The sequence below is a fragment of the Temnothorax longispinosus genome, chromosome 8 (genome assembly GCF_030848805.1).
Source record: "Temnothorax longispinosus isolate EJ_2023e chromosome 8, Tlon_JGU_v1, whole genome shotgun sequence".
NCBI lineage: Eukaryota > Metazoa > Arthropoda > Insecta > Hymenoptera > Formicidae > Temnothorax > Temnothorax longispinosus.
Window position 1 is genome coordinate 17,086,574 of NC_092365.1, and position 19,347 is coordinate 17,105,920.

The 19,347-nt window shown below is 42.6% G+C and overlaps 1 protein-coding gene across 8 annotated transcripts in view; it reads left to right on the forward strand.

Moving 5' to 3' along the window:
* The window catches only part of LOC139817287 (uncharacterized), a 388,078-nt gene that overhangs the window by 267,481 nt on the left and 101,250 nt on the right, over positions 1-19,347 (forward strand). For all 8 annotated transcript variants that reach the window (XM_071785253.1, XM_071785252.1, XM_071785254.1 and 5 more), the window contains one exon: positions 14,115-14,220. In XM_071785253.1, coding sequence (XP_071641354.1) covers positions 14,115-14,220 — 106 coding nt within the window. The remainder of the gene's footprint in view (positions 1-14,114; positions 14,221-19,347) is intronic.

Here is a 19,347-nt window from a genome sequence, read left to right on the forward strand (position 1 = left end):
ATCTTCAAAAGGATTAACGCAAGCGGGTTCGCACAGATTCAGGATAATTCTGAGATTTCGTGATTAGCCCCCTTCAACAAGGACTACTCTCACGACTGAGTTATGAGAAGTCCTGAAAGGCGGAAACGTTCACCTGCGAGGGCTGCATAATTCGGCGGCATAAATTAATACGTTCCTGGGAATCTCGGCGCCACCGCCGTCGTCGCGGCGCGTCTGACACAATTAGGCGGAGATTAATTAAACCCATTTCACATCTCGGCGGACTTCGCCCCTCGCCTTTCAGTGGTCCTTTCCGTCTCTCATCCTTCTGTATCGGCCGTACAGAAGAATAAAATTACCCGTGTATGAAATCATATAATCTTTCATAAATAATGAAGAGTGATGTAATAATTCATAAATGATATTTATTAAAGGTCAATTTAATTTCAAGCGATTATTGGTGTTGCCCACGAAATTTTCAATCATTTGTTACGCATAACTACAAGTAATTAATTATAAATAATCTTTTTATCCGTTATTTAAACAATTTATATTCACATTGATAATTTTTGTACGTTTGAACTGTTGTACGATTTATTATTTTATTTATATATTTTTTATATGGAGTATTCCACAAATATGTGAAAAAATTTGCTTGCTTTGTCAGCAACAAATGTAAAATAATCTTTGTATTCCAATATTTTACATATGTATATTTGAATGTACGTTCGAAATTTTATGAAGGCAGTATTGTATCGCGGTTCATTACTTAGAGTAAAAAATAAAAATAAACGATATTAGCGCTTGTCTTAATTAGCTACGCAGACATCAATAGGCGCGATTCTATTTTGGGACGAATCGAACAGAAATCGACTTGAGCACCCGAGGTGCCAGCGTCTTCCGCTCGCAGTATCCCAAGAATGTCGGTGCGACAACTTCTTAATTAAACCATTATGCGTTATAGCGTAAGCTTTTATTGCCGATGAAACCGGGCGGAGGGAAGGCACGAGGGATCGAGGGTAGATCCTCCGTGCGACGAGGGGGAATAAGGGGGAATATAAGGAAGGAGGGAAAGGAGATCCGGGCATCTCGTACCCTCGTCTCCCTCGTCCTTACCACCCGGGCATGTAAATTCGCGATAATAGCGGGGGATGCTTCATCCCCTAGCCCTACCTTAACTTGGCCTTTATGAGTTAATAACTTGGGTTATCGAGAAATTCGCCTTGGCTGCTTGCATCCTACCGGGTATGTCTATACCTATGTCGTGCGCCGCGTTCGACTACACACAATACAGCCACGTGTGCGTTCCTAGGAGAATCTTAAACAATCTCTCTCGCGAAGCAAATTCCGAAAGCAGCCGAGAGGTAATAATACCATGGACTCGGTTATCCTTACATATAGCGCGGTGCAGCGACCGTCAGAATCATCTCCGCAGTGTTTTGTACTTGCTGTTTTATCCTCCTTTGTCTAGAGGGATTGTGATGAATAACAACGAAACTTGACGCAACTGTAGTAGCTGTTGTAGCAATATCGCTCTACTTTTGTCGGGACTCAAGAACATACTATTATCGCAATTCCAAGTTTACCTCTTCTCTCTTTCTACAGAATATTCTTCTCTTTTAAACTTCTATAATATTCTATTTTTAGGATAAAAGTATAATTGTGAAAAAGAATATTTTTTATTCTCAATAATTTTCGACATTTAACAAAGATGGACAATTTTGCGTCGCGATTTCAGTTGTCAAATATATCAAATTCCATTCAGATATGGGAAGCCGACAGTTCGTAAGCATTTCTTGTGAGCATGAGACACAGAGATTGCATAATCGAGTGACAGGTGTTTGTTGCCCGTGCTCGTGCGTAATCATTATTAGCAGCCATTCGGGCAAACAAACTTAATTTTGACGTGTAAACAACTCGACAAGTAAACAATTTTCGTAAGTGATGAAAATGGATTAATTATTCGAGTCGAACTTGCAACTGCGCGCGTGCGTGCGCCAATGTCGGCCGTAGTTTCCGATTTCGTAGTTTCTAGCCGAGCCAACAATAGCGCGAACTCGGGTCAATATTTGGGACAAAATTAAAGAGGGTTAATTAGCAAATCGAACGCCCTTCCGCGCAGTTTGCAGCTCGATTTATCGAGCCCAGCGCCGAGAGCGGACATCGCAAATACATATGCAAATCGTATTACAATGTCGATCGGGATTTGTAATAGAATGTGTTACATGCGCGAGCATAGGCGCATATATCTGGACATGCACGTCTACTACACTACGGATGTCATGAAATTCTCGAGCTAAAAGCTGAAGCTAAAGGTCACAGAACCTTATTTAGATAAGAATTCGATCTGAACTGCATAGAAATGTATAATATCAAAAATTGCAGAGTTACACAGTGGTAAATGTTAACTTTTATCGAAATTTTTGTTGAGAAGATATCGATTTTATGTTACCTACAGAATTTGTGATTAAAAAGATATCCGTATAGTGACCTGTGTCGACCTGAGCGATCGCGGAGTATCATCCGTTTACACATATCCGCGATAATATCCGCGACCGGAAAAAAAATATGCGCTCCATGAGAGGGTGGGCGCGTGCATTTACGAAGAATATTACGACTTTGCCGTGGGGGCGTACCGATTCGGGATTTGTATCGGCGCTGCGAATCGCGCGGAGTCGCGTCGGCGAAATTCCATTATCGGTCACCGGCGATAAATATTATAAATTGGGCTGTGCTCGCTCCGCATACAGGTCCTCGCAATTTCGCTCTTTTTTTTCCTCTCTCTCTCTCTCTCTCTCTCTCATCCAACCTCCCGTCCCGTCGTGCAGAGACACCCTCCACGAAGAGGATCGTCGAGCGAATATATCCTCGTCCGTCTCCCCGTATTCTGAGCCTCTCCTCCCGCTTCTTTTTTAAGCCCTCCGCGATAAATCTAACGAAGGGGCAGGTTGGAAAGGGGGTAGTTCGAGCGATTTTAACGGCGGGTGGTGCTTTACGCCCATTATTGGCCGGCGTTATCGCGACGGCACCCCGACGTTTTATTTTCTTTCTCTTTTTTTTGTGCTTTCGTTCTTCTCCAGGTCGGTCCAGGCATCACACGCGCGTTTCTCTCTGTCTCGCTTCTACCGTTCTATTCAATCTATCTACTTATAAAACTTTATCTACTTTTTATTTCCTTTTCTATTATACTTTTAGGTTTTTTTCCTAGCATTTACTTACAAAGCGATTTATATCGTTCGCTTAAAAAGTAATGAATACAGATTTAGAGAAAGAATAACAATTGCGCTTGATTGATTCGTTCGTAAAAAGGCTATTTATTTGCGCGCCGGACGGTGAATCGAGGAGAACACTTCGGGAGTTCCGTCTTTCGCGAAACTTTGCACAATTAAAGAAGAGCCCGGAAACACTTGGATGCCATCGAGGGAAACGGAGCGAGAGACATTTCTTCGCTCCTGTTGCTCGGTATCGATCCTCGTTAGGAGTGATTATGGCTAATGAGGAGACGGGCAAGTGTCTTTGTCGAGGAAGAGCGGAGAGACACTTTCGGCTGGCATCGATTGGACTGATAATCGCGGACGTCAATTATTCGGACACGTCGATCATGTCGGCGGCGTTGATCCCCGACCATTATCCGCCTTTCAACCATCCCGGGACAGTCATGCGCCGCGTGCGTTTACCGGACGTGAAACGTGACGCGAGCGCGATGTCGAAATGAAAATCGTGACGAAGCGCTGATACGACGATTAAAGATCGACGATCGTACATATTCATCGTACGCGTTCGGCAAAATGTCATCCTCTATCTCTATGTATATCCGAAAAGTTATAATTCGCTGTATTATTCCGACGAATGTGATCCCGTACTAATTGACAAGCGTTTAAAAGGCTTCTCCGATGCAATCGCGCAAAATTCGACCTGCGCCGCGCGAAACTCGATATACGCATACGGTAATTAAAAGCGGCAGCCGAGCACACATTTCCGGACAATTCCGACCGATGGTACTAGAAACGTTTCCTCGCGAAAGAAGCGCGAGCGAGTTAAATAACGCTCGGGATGTCTCGCTCCGGCTCTGCTCGCGCTAATCGCGAGAATTAACGGAATGGAAACGATCAAAGAGAGCAGAGAGAGAAAGAGAAAGAGCGAACGAGCGGACGAGCCATGCGACACGACGTGCAACGAATTCTTCATTAAAAATGGAAAACCACTAATCGATATGAGTGACGTACTAGCGCGCTGGACCAATATCGCGTTACGCTTCGCTCGGATTTCAATATTTAACGATTCCCGCCCCTGTTTACGGTTTGCAGCCGTTACGATCGATCGGGGTGTATTTCTCTTTCTCTCTCCCTTCTCTGCCTCTCTGTTTCTCTCGCGCTGTCTCTTTCGCATCTCCGGACTCGTCCGCAAACTTGAGCGGGTTAGACAATTTGTCGTCGCTCGTGTTGTCAGTCTCAGGGAGTTCCGCGACATCTTGTCGTCGATACTATTCGAAACTCTTGGCCTCACGGAAATCTTCCTCGGCCGAAACTCGATATTGTCCCTCGTGTCAGCTCAAATTTCGATGTTTTCTTAACTCTGTTTTATGTACAGCTGCTCTAACGAATATAATAGACTTGCGTGCTTGTGGCATTTGAAATTTATTTATTCAAAGTGTATCAGATTTCTCTTCTGAATATATTAAAAGGGATTTTTTTGTTATATTGAATAATTAGAAACCATCGCCGCGATTTTTTTTAATGTTGACTGCCTCAGTTTCATTACTTTATTCAGAATACGAATTTTTGTTATCGACTCGAGTTATTTCCAGTTTATTTACACAGAAAAAGTCCGTTATCAAACACACGACATGAATTGATTACGGACTACTAACGATTTTTGTATGACTAACGAGATGACTCCTAGAAAAAGCCGAAACAATAGCGTTGCGAACACAAGGCTACAACGATGATCGACCCCGGATGTTGAGAGTCCCGATAGTGAACGCGAGATGGACGTACAGTTTGCTTTTTCATTCACACGTTTATCTTCCTAACGACGATTTAACGACGTAGCAATAAGCCAACAGCTTCGAGCATCATATCATTATCATCGATGAAATGTATTACTAGAAAAGTATTAAAATATACATTCAAATTATATCAAATGTACATTAAATATTAAAATGTACATCAAATATTAAAATGTACATTCTATTATATCAAAAATTGAATAATTTAATAACGATCTTTAATTTTTAATTAGGGATATCAACTGTAATTAAAATTAGAGATTAACTCAAAATTAATTCCAAAATACCTTGAATATCTTTACATTGCAACACAAAATGAGTGAATTAATTTTTATCAAATAATTGAAAGCGTCGAAATTCTCATTGAAGTTAAGACATCGTAAGAAAAGACAGATGTTTTGGTATTTAAGTAATATCGAAGATAAGTATATTCACTATCAGAAAATAAATGCCAACACTTTCGAAGTGTCGTAACTCAGTCCTCTTTTGAGAATCAGTCTTAGCTCACCGTGGTCCAAGCAATTTTTCAGGCTCGGCCGCTCGGTCGTAAAATTTATACTGACACGATACACTTCCTGGCTACATGCGACCGCACGCAACCGAGCGCATGCGTTTATGTAGCATTATCCTGAGTACCCGCGTTATATGACGGTATCATCTCTCACTGGTGTACACCAAGTGTCTTCGAAAGTATCGGCGCGATAATAGAGCGCTGGTGCATCACGCGTAGAATTATAAACAACCTTAATCCCGTAGTTTATTATGGTGGTGATAAAAAGTAAGTTGCGACTTTGGTCGGAGGATTAGTGGCGGAGCATATGTGAATATTAAACGAGGATTTCAATGAATTTAATACGTCGTTGCGGTTGATAGAAATGTTTCTGGTATATTAGCTTCTCTCGCGCGCTGTCAAACTGTATCAACAATGTTAGCCCGTCAATTTTGCATCATTGCACACGAAATTGAAACACGCAAATTGAAACTAGATATTAAATGTATGCATATTTTACAACATGTCTCAGTCAACGCAAACACGTAAATATACATTTAATCCGCGTTATTTCATAATTATTTTCGTAATGTACTGCGCAACGATGGAAAGACCAGAATTCTTGAGTACCTAATGGAAATTTTCTAAATCTCTCATTCTACGAGAGCTAAGAAATTGTTTCACCTTTGTGCATAAATTTTGTGTTGAGCGAGTCTCGTAATTTTCAAATCGACATCTCTCTGTACTCCATTTATGTATATACATATGTATATATAAATATGCGCTTCTGAATACACGTGACTGCGGCACGCGAACAGAGAGCATCGGCAATGCGTTCTAATGGCCTACTTTAAACGAACGCGTGCTCACACTCCACTCTCGTGACACGCGTGTGCCGACGCATACCGTTACGGTTACCAGGATATTTTTACGTCCTTGCCTGCGTGCGATTGCATAAATGCATCGCAACATGATAGCGGAAAAAGTGGCATAGAGGTACGCACATCGGCTTGCACTGCTATCGTGATAAATATCATCTTTCGCGTGACTCTTTTGCAGCTTTTATTGCTTTCTATTATCTATAGTGTCACATATCATCATCAATGATATGCTAAATAGAAATTGCTTTTTACACATCTGAATTGATTTCAATTGCATTTATCATTATGGTACAATTGAATTTACATTGTTACACGATATTTCTGTTAAATATAAATCATTAACAGATAAATAAAATTAATTGACGAACACGTTTTCGTTTTCGATAAAATAAATGAGAAATTAGTCGTTTGATTAATGGAAATCCTAAGATGATAATAACACCGGTGTTTTAAAAAAACGTGCGGACGGAAGATCCCCGTGTGCGAGATCCTGCATCTTCTAACGCGAAGAGCGTTCTCCTTACACCTGGTTAAATCTCGACGGTGGGATTAAAACGGGAAGAAAACTTAAGGGATGCTCGGAGAGTGGGAGCGCGCACGCGGCCATATCTTAAGCTATAAAGCTCTCGGGCCGCGGTGGATTACGTGGAGACGGACGGTTACGCTTTTATACGCGACGGTATAGTTTATGATTTCCGCGATGAACTACTTTGCTGAAATGAATGCGGAACGCACGCCCGCGCGACTATGTGGGTCAAGGGACCGGGACCGACGGGTCGCCGGAGGGAGGGATGAGGGCGAGCGAGTTCGCGTTTCTCCCTTTCCGGTTTACGCATCGTTTTCATTGCCCGACCGTTAAGCTTAACTACGGACTTTTACAGCGTCAGCCTGCATAAAAGCGCATACGACATTTTATGCGCGCCCGCGCGTAAAATCGTCCGTAACTTCTCGCGCCCTGGCCCGACCGGGGCGGTACTTGCAATTTTTTAATTTCTATTCTGGCCCGCGGCTACTCGACTCGTCGGTCTCTCTCTTTCTCTCTCTCTTTTCCTCCCTCGTGACCATGTCGAGCTCCCCTGAATCGCGGTGTGTGCGTTCGCGCATTTTTTCTTGCCGACGCATTTTTTTCCGAGGCGCGCGGGAGCGTACCTACGGGACAACGATAAAAGCGTTACGATCGCGCAATTCGCGAAAGGAGATAGACATCGTGTAGCGTACTCACGTGCTGCGCAATAATATTTATAAACTGATATTTTGTGTCTCGTTTCTGATCAAATATAGCTTGTATCATTATATGGAAATAAACGCAGATACAGCGTTGAGTTTCTAGGATCTGTTTTACAATGTTTGTTTCGAACTATAATTCTGTAACGGTCATTTCACGTTGTAACGCTTTTAACTCTGGGGAACTCGCTCTAGGAATCGGATTTCGAAGTTACAATATAATCTGAAATATAACTTGGAGAATTTTTGCGAGACAGCATTTCGGACGCTGGTACACGGTACGGAAATTTTCGCGGCGGCTTACACTTGGTAACCGCGGCGCACGGTGTTATCGCGAAAGTCCCCTAATACGGAATTTAATTCCCGTTGGACGCGGGGACACAAAGCCCCTGATACGCGCAGCAGTTATCAAGGCGCCCTGCTGCGATGACGCACTGGCCGGCAAAACTCCTACGTCCGTGTCCATGCAGTAATCTCGTAAAAACTCGTTAATACGGTAAAAGCGCGGAAAATGGTCATGCGCAGCGAAATACAATTACTCATTAGTCGAATCCCATTGCGCGCGGCTCGCCGGCGACCGGAAACACTCGGTCGCCGAATCAACCGTGACGCGGAGGGGGCTTTGAAGTTCGCGTTCGCGTGGCTCGACGGTAATTAACCGTGGAACGTCAGCCGGCGAGGGTTATTGGCAGCCCCGATGCAGTTTCGAATGCGTGCCATTTGTTCATTCGTGCGTCAATATGTATCCTTCTGTAACTGTCGCAAATAATAAGATTTACATCGCATGTTAACGACCGAGCCGTTTATCCCCAGTAATTTGCGTTTTGCCTCAAATTTTGTAAGCGCGACGAAATAATTCGCGGGGAACAGGTGGCATATTCAACAGGAGCACCAAAAATGATATCGCTCCGTAGAGATCGAAAATAGACTTCCTCTAAATGCTATATATTCGCGAATTACAATCCTTAACATGTAATTATATTGATGAATTAGTATTTTACTATTGATAATATTCGCTGGATTTTTCAACCTTTTAGTAGATGTACTGGTACACGCGCACGTATTGATTTTAACTGTAAAGTTCGCGGTATCGCAGACACGACGGAGAAAACCGTTGTCCGTCAAGCGATCAGATTTAACGATAGAGCGTGGCATAATTAGATTCTATCCTCTAATGCCTGTTACCAATCAAGGCATTATCAGCGCCTGGTAATTACGACAGTCGAGATTACCTATTCTCTACAACGTCGCTCGTCATCTCCGTTAATACGACCTTATCGCGCGCGACTCTCGTATTCGTTTCTGCCCCTTGAAACGCCGCGCCGCGTCGACGCGAGTCCCTCTTTCCGGCGGCGGCTCCATTGTTGGACGAACGTAAATCCCGATAGATCCACCCGACCACCGGGGAAGCCACGCATGTCGTAGAATATGGATCGTGCGTTATACTGTGTAGCTTCCTGTTATCTAGGCCCAATCGCCGTACACGAGTAGCGTGCAATAATAGTGTTGCGCATGGAGAAGATGTAAAATTTGCGAAGAAAATTATCAAAGGATATAATTTGTATACAATTATAGCGGACAATAGCATTGCCTAAAGTTTTAATTAAAAGCGTTTCTGTTATATACCCTGATAATGAACGTACATCTCGGGATTATTGTATGTATTATCAGTGGGAGAAGATGGAACTAGTCAGATTCACAGGCGAGCCTACATAATTCTAACAATGGTGAATCCATTATAATATATCCGTTACAATATATATAGATGAAATGGACGTACAATAATGATACTATCTCTAATTGTGCAATCGTTTGACTATCCACTAATTTGCGTCATGAAATAACGCGCGGTCTTCGCATCGAGAGCGCGCCTGAGTGTAAATTTTTCATCACGTCGCGGAAAATTACGCAGGGATTTATGCATACGATCTGCTTTGTCTTATTAGACACCGCGCGTTTGTATACGGAACGTGTCCCCGATGTGATCAACGCCGAACGTGCAATTATGCACGTTCGCCGAGTAGACCCGTTCCACACTTTCTAAGCCGCGGGATTTCGAGAAGGGAGAATCATTTAGGCGTGTGGGGAGCTCTCGGTCGTAATCGCATTTGCAGATACGCCGTTTCTTGAAGTAATAGCACATCCACGAGATTTCCGCGGCTTTGAAGTCTCATATTCAGTTCTAATTAATATTTATATCGTATATGATGTTTTGCCTTGAGCACGAAAATAACGGGGATGTTAAACGCGTTGATATAAATACTGATATTCTACAATTCTGATATTTATAGCTACGGTCTGCTTATAGCTACTTTTTTTTCTTTAACTCATATATATATATATATATATATATATATATATATATTTAATACGTATCGCTTTAAACATTTAATATTTCTCATCTTCCCAAGAAGTTTGTGAATTTATGAATAATTTATGAGCTGTATATAAACCTATAGTTTTCACACGCTCACAGATCGATTTTTCTTATTTGGGTATTTAATGACAGTTAATAAAGAATAAATTTAATATTTTCTTTTACGTGAAGTTCACTACAGAAACTCTGGAAGAAAAATAATCCAACAGTGTGTGTACGGCCTCTCTTAAAATTTAGAATTAAATACTATTCTTTTGCCAAATTATGTTTACGAGTTTATGAACGACAGACCGTGTCTGTCGCCGTCAATTTGGCAGGGGTTCAAATGCACGATGATCTTACGATCATCGACAGACCGCCAAGAATGTCAAACGCATATGCGAGTTTGTTAGTATTTGTAGTATGATCACAGCCGCGGGAAATTATTTGCAGTCATGGCCACGTTTGTTTTCCAGTGGCGCGCGGTATTATTGACGATTGCTCGAGTATAATTGGACGAGTCGTAGCTGCGAAGCGTCCTCCGTTATTTATGCAGATGTGTTGTTATTGGCGAATCAAGAATCTCAGAAAGTTGAGGCGCGATTATTAGTTTTCCTACGCAATCCGCATGCGAAAACGATCTGATTCCCTCTAACTTAACTTCCGTCTTTCAGAAACTTTAATGCCGATTGATTTACGTCTACTGAATTTTCATGCCGTTTTAAAATTAATCTTTACAGAAAATATTATTATCCTATTTCCGATAAATTATATGCTTCTAAAGGCCCTGAAATGTCAAGTATAACAAGTAGATATTGATCTTTAGTCATTAAGAATATTTGAAATTTTTATTAATTATCAATGACCACAAAATTATATAATATATCGTTGTTGGATATCCTTAATAATAACGTAATTACGTTTTACAAGAAACATCTGACGCGCGCGTGGTACATGTCTGTTACAATTGGCAATGCAATTATGAACAGTTGTCGTGGCGAGAGATGCACTCCACCTTCTGAGACATTCAGAGGTTCGAATACCGGCGGGGAGGGAAACACGAAACGCGAATGCAATCGAGGCCGGGTCGAGGCGCGGTTCAGCCTCGACTCGGTTAAGTACACTTTATTAAGCATGCCATCTGCACGTTGCGCCATCCACTTATGTGGTAAATGGAATTACAAACGCATCCCTATGCTGCGGGATCCCAGGTTGCGGCTCACACCTTGCGTTCACAATGAGCGTGCATACGTCGGGCTAACTGTTGTATATATAGCATCGTAATTGAATAACAGTTGGAAATTCGTAGTCGGCAACGACGATTAGCGCCAGGGGAAAAAAATTGCCATAGAACGCGCGCCGTTTTATAATGAAACTATTTATTTTGCAAAGGGTTTTTTTTTTACTACACAAGACTCTTTTTTGCAGCCGTAACATGCGTCATATTACCATTTCAATCTAATCTTTTGATACCATTGTGAACGCGCTGCTCTGATGGAACGCCAATTCTCGGCTGAGCGTGAGTCACGATTTTCTGACGGATTTGATTGATCGCATTGTGGTTGCAGTCCACGTTGCAGAAAATCCACATAAAAGAGAAAGCGCGGACTGGCCCGGCTACAATGATTTAGAGCGATGCTATCTACGGGCACGGGCGATTTTGCTGATAACAAACTTTTACTCGCTTTATTCGGCGGACCCACTCGTCCGCGCTCGCTCGCGATCTCCGCGAAATCGATGAAGAATTTATCGAACGTAATCGCGGTCGCGAAGCCTGAAATTCTGCATCGCGGCCGAATTCGGATGAGCCTCGCGTATCGAGATCGGCAAATTATTCGGCCGTGAGAGAAGCCGCCGTTTATCAAACTCGACTGAGTATGTATGTGTGTGTTGCCGGCCCATCGAAGACAGGCTCGTTGATTTATTAAATTGCCGCGCCAAGCGAGAGAAGAAAAGTGAGAGAGAGAGAGAGGGGAGGGAGGGAAATCTATTAAGAGCGAATATGGTCGAGCGAGATGTTGCGGCGCAGCGCGACGTCATCGTTGCACTTTCTCGCTGGGATCGAAGACAAAATTATTAAAGTTCCGTCGTACAAGCGTGCGCCATCGATGTTTACGCTCGTAGTCGCTGACTATATGAGTTTCCGGTAAATACGGCCGCGCCGTCCGTCGAAGCTGATGAAAAGAGACTTGTTTACTCGCCAGCTGATTTTCGAAGTACGACGCGATGCTGCAAAACTCACGAGCGAGAAACATCCACGTAAAGGGTTTCCGTGTATACAAACTGCCCGGTTTTCAACGGGAGAGTTCTCGTTTTATTAGCAGGATGGATAAATCCTGTTTGTCCGCGAGAGTTCAATAATCGGTATGATATTGCGCCAACTATAAATACGGTTTAAAGTAACTTTGTTATTTTTACGTTATTTTTCTGTTTGTTTATCTATTTACTTTCCACAAAAAGAGCAGAAGCTTTTTTTTTAAAAAAAGATGTTTTTTTTATTTAAAAAAACGTTTATTGTGATTTTTTGTGTAAAGGCTCGAATCAAACTTCTGCTCGGCAGAAGATAGAAAATTATATGTAATTTGATTTATGCATGTGCCTTAACCGATTACCGAGTGTACTCCTTTGCATAATTATTTCGACGTGAAATATAGCGCAATATAATCAGTGATTATTAATCACTTATACGTGAGACAGATACCGTTTAGATGCACTCCCAGTTGATTTCCCACGACGTACGAAAATTGCGCCGGGGAAAAATCGCTCGTCGACCTTCATCCTTCGCGCAACTATATATGAGTCATAATTTTGTACTAAGCGAGCCCATCTTTTCTCTAGTCGGCGCTGTGCAAATAGTGCACCGGGAGTTTCCAGCGCCGCTGCGGCAGTGGCAGCTCTGAAACAATAATTAATTAGCTGCCTCGCAAGGAAGCAAGCACAGCGAGGAGAACGATGATCGCAGATGTTGCACGTCGGTAACGACGACCCGTAGAGACGTACAAGCATCCCTGCCGTTGCAGAGGTAAATTGCAGACAGACGGATACTGTTCTCTGTAACCGGGAGTCGGAATCGATCGGAAACATTTTTCGATCATGCATTGATGAATAATTAAGCTGATGTAATTAATAATAACGAATGGTTGACTAATTGAGAGATATATTTTTTATTTAAAAAATTTTTTTGTTGCAAAACTTTGTTATACGATATATTAATGGATACATTTATGGTTTTGTAATGTTATTAAAGGGAAAATTTTTTTATCAATATTCGTGTTATTTGATATTGAAACACTACACAGACATTCTTATTTGATACATTCAGTAAGCGTATCAAAAAATATTCAATAAGCGGATCAGAGAATATTCTGATTTTAAGTTTAATATAGGTATTTATTATACATATATTTATTAGGTATTTATTATACATTTATTTGCTTATTTATTTGTGATTACAAATTTTAGATATTTCCGCATCATATAAAATTTATATGCATTACGATTCTTTATAAGTTAAATTCTTCTTGTCAATATTCTTCCATTAAGTTTTCTCAGCGGAAAGAAATAAATTTATTATAGCATAAATGATATGATATATTAACATTACTGATTTTGAGACTGAAGTTTTCAAATTGTAAGAGTTTATATGCTGTCTGATACCATTCCAAAGACAATGGTCCTCAATAAAACAGGGGGAGGGGGCTTTTCGTTAAGGAAGCCCACGTGATCTTTAGCGAGAAGCCACCTCGAGATCCTTTCTTCCACGACACAGTTGGTGCTCGATCGATGTTGACGACCAGACCAATCGACCATTAAGTATATCCCAGGTCGCGCGCAAAAAGAACACGGTAGGCAATCAATCTTCCATACGTCGAAGTCTTGTAGACGCTACCTCGCGTCTCTCATGACGACGTGGAGGGAAACAGGAGGTGATGTCGGGGGCGCGGAAGAAACGTTGCGGGATGAGCGAACCTTGGGCGTCGTCGCCGCAAAAAGTTGTCAGTCCTCGACGATAGAGGAGAGAGACACCGCTTAGAAGCAATCTAGCGTCCGGAGGAAACGACTCTTGCTTCTCGGCAATTCGCGAGCTAGTCGAGCAACATCGATTTGTCTCTCGATTCGTCGAACGTCGAGGCGTTACGGCAATTTAACGGGTTCTATATCTCTGATTTCAGGTAGCAGCGAGGAATCGAGGGCCGGTGGCGGTGATCCTGGGAAGCTGGGAGTGAAGAAATCGAGACCGAAGGCCTCCTCGCCGAACAGGCAGGGACCACAGCAGTGTCAGGTGAGGAAGCGATGAAGAAGCGACGAGATGAATCATTGCACTTTAGAGAGAAATGAAATTCTTGCGAATAAGACGTGGGGGTCTTAGCCGAAAGTGTAATGAAATTGAGCTGATAAATTAATTCGACGAAAAAGTGTTTTCTATCTTATAATCTAACAGCTTTTTCTGTAGCAGTTAATTTATTAAAATTCTAGAGAATTAAAATTATAATTCTCCATAATTTTATTTGTTCTCTTCTAAATTGTATTCTTTCAATGGTTGAAGTTAATGTTATTTGCTATGATTTAAATATAGCTATAGGTACAGGAACATTAATAATTTTGATGGAACGATATTGGCACTTGTTATGTGATTTGTAACAGATGAGCGGGATAGATTGTCATTCGAATTTTATTCAAATTGGCTCTTCCGCAGCGGTAGTACGATTGCTCATATGTGCATCAAGAATATTTATGCAATTACTATCAATCAGAATATCCAGCTGCCGTGACAACGTCAAGCGCGCTTTGTAGCGATCGCGCGGCCTTCGACAAGATATTTTTGCATAATGAAATTTGTTTACTAATTATTTGCTTAACAATCACAGAGTTTTAAAGTTACTCGCAATTTTTAATGCTAAGTGAGCTGTTTCGGTAGAAAAAAATTGCGTTCTATTATCAATAATTATCATGCGTGGCGCGCACCCTCATTTTACCTTAATAAAATTATTCAGATAGTCTTAATTATACTGTCATGCTGGGAACATTATTTTTAAATATTCCCTTGTGTACATATATACGCATAGCTTGTTTAAATTACGTGTATGCATAATGTAGCTACGTTCTTGACGAGCGCAGTTTTTTTTACCGGTATGTTTTAATTAAATCTGAAATCACCCGCGGAAATAACGAGAACGTACCGCGCTTCTACGTAAACTGACATTAGATAATTGTCTCTGTCAATTGATTTAAAGTTTGCTGAAATATAGTGTTCAACTACGTGTGCGAATCGGAAGCCGGTCCGCGCGGTTCAAATTGATAATTGCGCTGTTCTTTAATTACTCGTGCATCGCGAAAGTATATAACTAAAATTTTTTACAGTCTATTTTTCCGTATCTGTTGTACAATTTCGCGATGTACCAGATACAGATCGCGAAGCTGCGTTTTGTTTAACGGCTCTCTCTGACGTTTTTCCCCGCTGTGCTCCATTTTAACAGTTAGTTTCCTTTCGAAAGCACGCACCGACAAAGAGCATTTTCACGGGGAAGAACGAGGCGACGGTTCGTTAGCGACCGATCGAGTTAGACGACCACGATCGATGACCACGGGGGTGTGCTCGAAAACCGTAGCGCGAGGCCGCAAAATTCGTGCTAACCCGCCCCATTCTCTACCCCCGTGTGTCTGCCCCCTTTCCGTCCCTTTCGCCCGCGGCTGGAACGAGTCGAAATGGCGCCATCGAACGCTAACGATGCTGACCCACTTTCCGCTCCGCGCCGGCGCGCTCGTTGCGGAAAGCCACGACGACGCGCGGGGATGCGCTCTCGCATCCGTGACGTGCAATCCGTACGAGTTTTCGCACGCACGCGGCATTTTTACGACGGCGGCCCTTCGAGCCCGCTTTATCACGGACCCGTACGGACGCGTTACGTCCGTGGCTTCAGACAACTTTTTTATGGCGTAGTTATTTTCCTTTCCGACTTGAAGCGCAGCAAATTAGATGCAGGCTCCGACATTAAGCGCGAAACACATCCTGAGAATTTATTATTACAGCGTTATAGTGTCCTATTTTATTCGCGAATCGCGATTTAACATTTTTTTTATTATTTTGGACGCGGAATTAATTTGATACCAGCGAAATAGAAGAAATTAGACACTCGGTTTCTCTGCATATCTCCTTTATCATTGCATTGATTTATATCATCCATGGTATTTCTACATGATGGTTTTCCGCGCGTATTGCCTCGATATATAAATGTAAAATGGAAATGAACTTTAATCGGCCCGATTTCGAATTGACGTGACTGCAATTTATTTCTACGTGACGACAGCGCAAAATGGCAGCGCGCGCTAGCCTTGATTTCAGCGCAGCTCAATTTCCTTCTTCCGAGGCCCAACCCCCTTGTGACCCACATTAAGACGCAACGGTCTCGGCGCTAAAGTGCCAGGCGGTTGTCGGCACTGTTTATACACGCGGTACACGCTCGCGCGCGTGCAAGCACGGCGTCGTGACCGTGTGCCGTGTGCCGGGTGCCGTGTGTGGAAAGGCTGTTGAATATTCAGGCGACGCCGGCGCGAGCCTCGAGCAGAGGCAGAGCAAACACGGCGGCACCCCGTGATGTAACACACGAACGCGATACTCCCCCGCGCGCGTTTCCCCCGTTCGTCGTCTGTACACTCGACCGATTTAGGCGTGCCTCGTGGTGGTATTTAGGAGCTAACCCTTTCAGAACCCGCCACCTTCACTGATTGATCCGCTTTCCTCTTCTCGTCGTACATCGCGCGGTCTATATACAGCTCCGAGCTTTTGACTGTGAGGAAAACCACTTTGCTCCTTGAGCTCGTAGATTCGTATTCTTGTTGCGAGTTTAGCAGTCAGATATGTTGGCCCGATTCGGAGAAATCTTATTTACTTGGTATATTTAATCTCACTAAGACGAGAATTATGCAGCCATCTTTAGACTCGCGATGAGAATGCGCGCAGTACTGTTTAAGGGAAGGAAGCCCTTTCTTCCGCAGATCCACTGTCTTTGCGACTGATCCCCTTCGCTTCCATCTCACTTTGTCCCCGTTCTCCTCTGTTAGAGGATCATACGTCATACTCTCTCGTTTCCACCCTTTTCACATAGCATCCCTCCTTGTCGCACGAGCTTCTTGCTCTTTCATCCTCGCTACTCGTTCTCCTTCATCTCTGCCACTTCCTCTTTCGTCCCCTTTGACCCGTACTTTCGTTGTTTCATCTCTTCTCTTTCTCCCGCGCGTATGCCTGGATGGCCCCTCGTCCTGGTGTGCCTTGTTACGTAATTAAATGACGGTCCGCCTGACTTGTTGACAAGCCTTGTCGATGTATCGAGTTAGCGACGAATTAAGCCCGTCCGCCTCAGCTCGATTATGGCTCTCGGATATCGCCGCGATCCAAAGGGGGTGGTACTCGAACGAGAGAGAGAGAGAGAGAGAGAGAGAGAGAGAGAGAGAGAGAAAGAGAGAGGGAGCAAAGAAGGGAAATGGCGAGGGAAAGAGAGAGAGAGAGAGAGGAGAGAGAAGGCTAGCGGCCTTTGCAGCAGCGTCCGACGTGACGCTCGGCTGTCTCGCCGGAAATTGATCGTTATTCATTACAGGACGCCCGTGGAATTTTCCTCGTCACGGCGGGCTCTGTACCGCCATAATTTATGCGCCAATTATCGCGCACGGCATTATGCGCGAGACGGTCGATTAATGCCGCGCGACGCGAGATAAAGTTTTTTAATGCACCCTTATGATCGCTCGCAATGCATCAACGATTTCCATTTAGAGCCCCGTTGGCGTGGCGTGGCATGGCGTGGCCCGGCCTCTCTCATAGATGCCATCATCTCTACGCTGGACGCAGCACCGGTGCGTGCTAATTAATAATTCAAACGCAACGCGTCGGGTATTTTATACCATGTATAACGACACAGCAGATTGCGGGTATGATGATATTGAAAGTTTGAAAATCTGCGGGATGGAAAAGAATAATGCATGCTATTATTAATCGTTCTGCTTGTGCAGCGCTTTATGCTAAAAATAATTTGCGGCAAATGTGAACGCGTTTACATCGATTTAATAAACCCGAAGTCTTGTTAAGTTTCATATGAGAATTTAATTTGTGCTTTAGCTATATACACCATCGAGGGAGCTATTGTTGTTGCAATTATTTAATCCGCACTCGTGTAAAAGCAATGGGTTTCACGTGGATGATGGAATCGCTGATGAACTCTCCGATCGATCGATTTTTTGCTTCGTCAACTGTACATTAAATCATTAATTAATTAGACCAGACAGTACACACATCATGAAAAGTCAGGAAACTTCCGCGATAATTTTAATAAGCGAATAGACTTTTTTTCTATATGCTTTTTTATATATGCTTTTTATATGATATGAGTGATACACGATAATCTAAAAGCGCGCGTGGGATACTATACAACGAAATTGTGATTAATCCCGGACAAGATTAAATGACTTCTTCGTTACCCTCGCGTTGATTAAACCGCTACTCTACTTTTTGATTTAACGCCGTCGTTTAGTTACTTTCTCTTGCTTTTTATCTTTTCATCTTGCTATCTTTCTACAGTATCGCTGCGAAGTGACCTTGCAATCTGGTTATCGCGAACATTGTATTTTTGACTGAAAGAGACTTCGAGAAAACGGGCCAATGTAATCCCCAAATTCGTGCAAACACATGCGCATGTACTATGCTGACATACGTGACCGTTATTCTGGATACCTATATGTACTTCCAACATTCGTGGTGACACGAGCTGTTAATTAAGCCGACTTCAACCCAAGTTGTTGGTAGATCTACGTGCAGCTTCACCCCATTACGTCGTAGTTCCTACCCCAGTCCGTTGCTCTTGTTGTCGATCCTGCTCTTTACCATTTCGCTACATTCCGTATCTCTTTAGTCGCGACAAAGGGACTAGGCTTCGTTTTCTGGCGACGAACTACGCGCGTCACGAATTTGCCGTGCAACAAAATTGATCTGCTTTGAATACGAAGGAAACAGTATTATCTGATAAAAGAGGTGAAGTATTTGTAAATTTATTTTCTACCTATCGAAATAAGGAATCGAGATAAAGTTTTTTTTGATCGCTCGCATTGTGTCCACGATTTCCATTTAGAGCCCCGTTGCGTATTTTATAGACTCGATAGTTTTAATTTATTTTCGTGAAGTTAATTTCTTGCTGACAATAATTTAAAAAAATACTATATATTTTTTTTCGAATACATATCAATTATTTGTAAATGTCGATATATTAATTTATTGTCGTAAAGAAGCACTTTTATTTTTGTTTAATAACGCTTGTTATGCGTTCGAGACAAAGATGAGTAAGGATAATGATCTTCTCTCTTTGACATTTAACCATCTATGGTCTGATTGATTATAACGTTGATATTTTCTTGATGGTTGCTC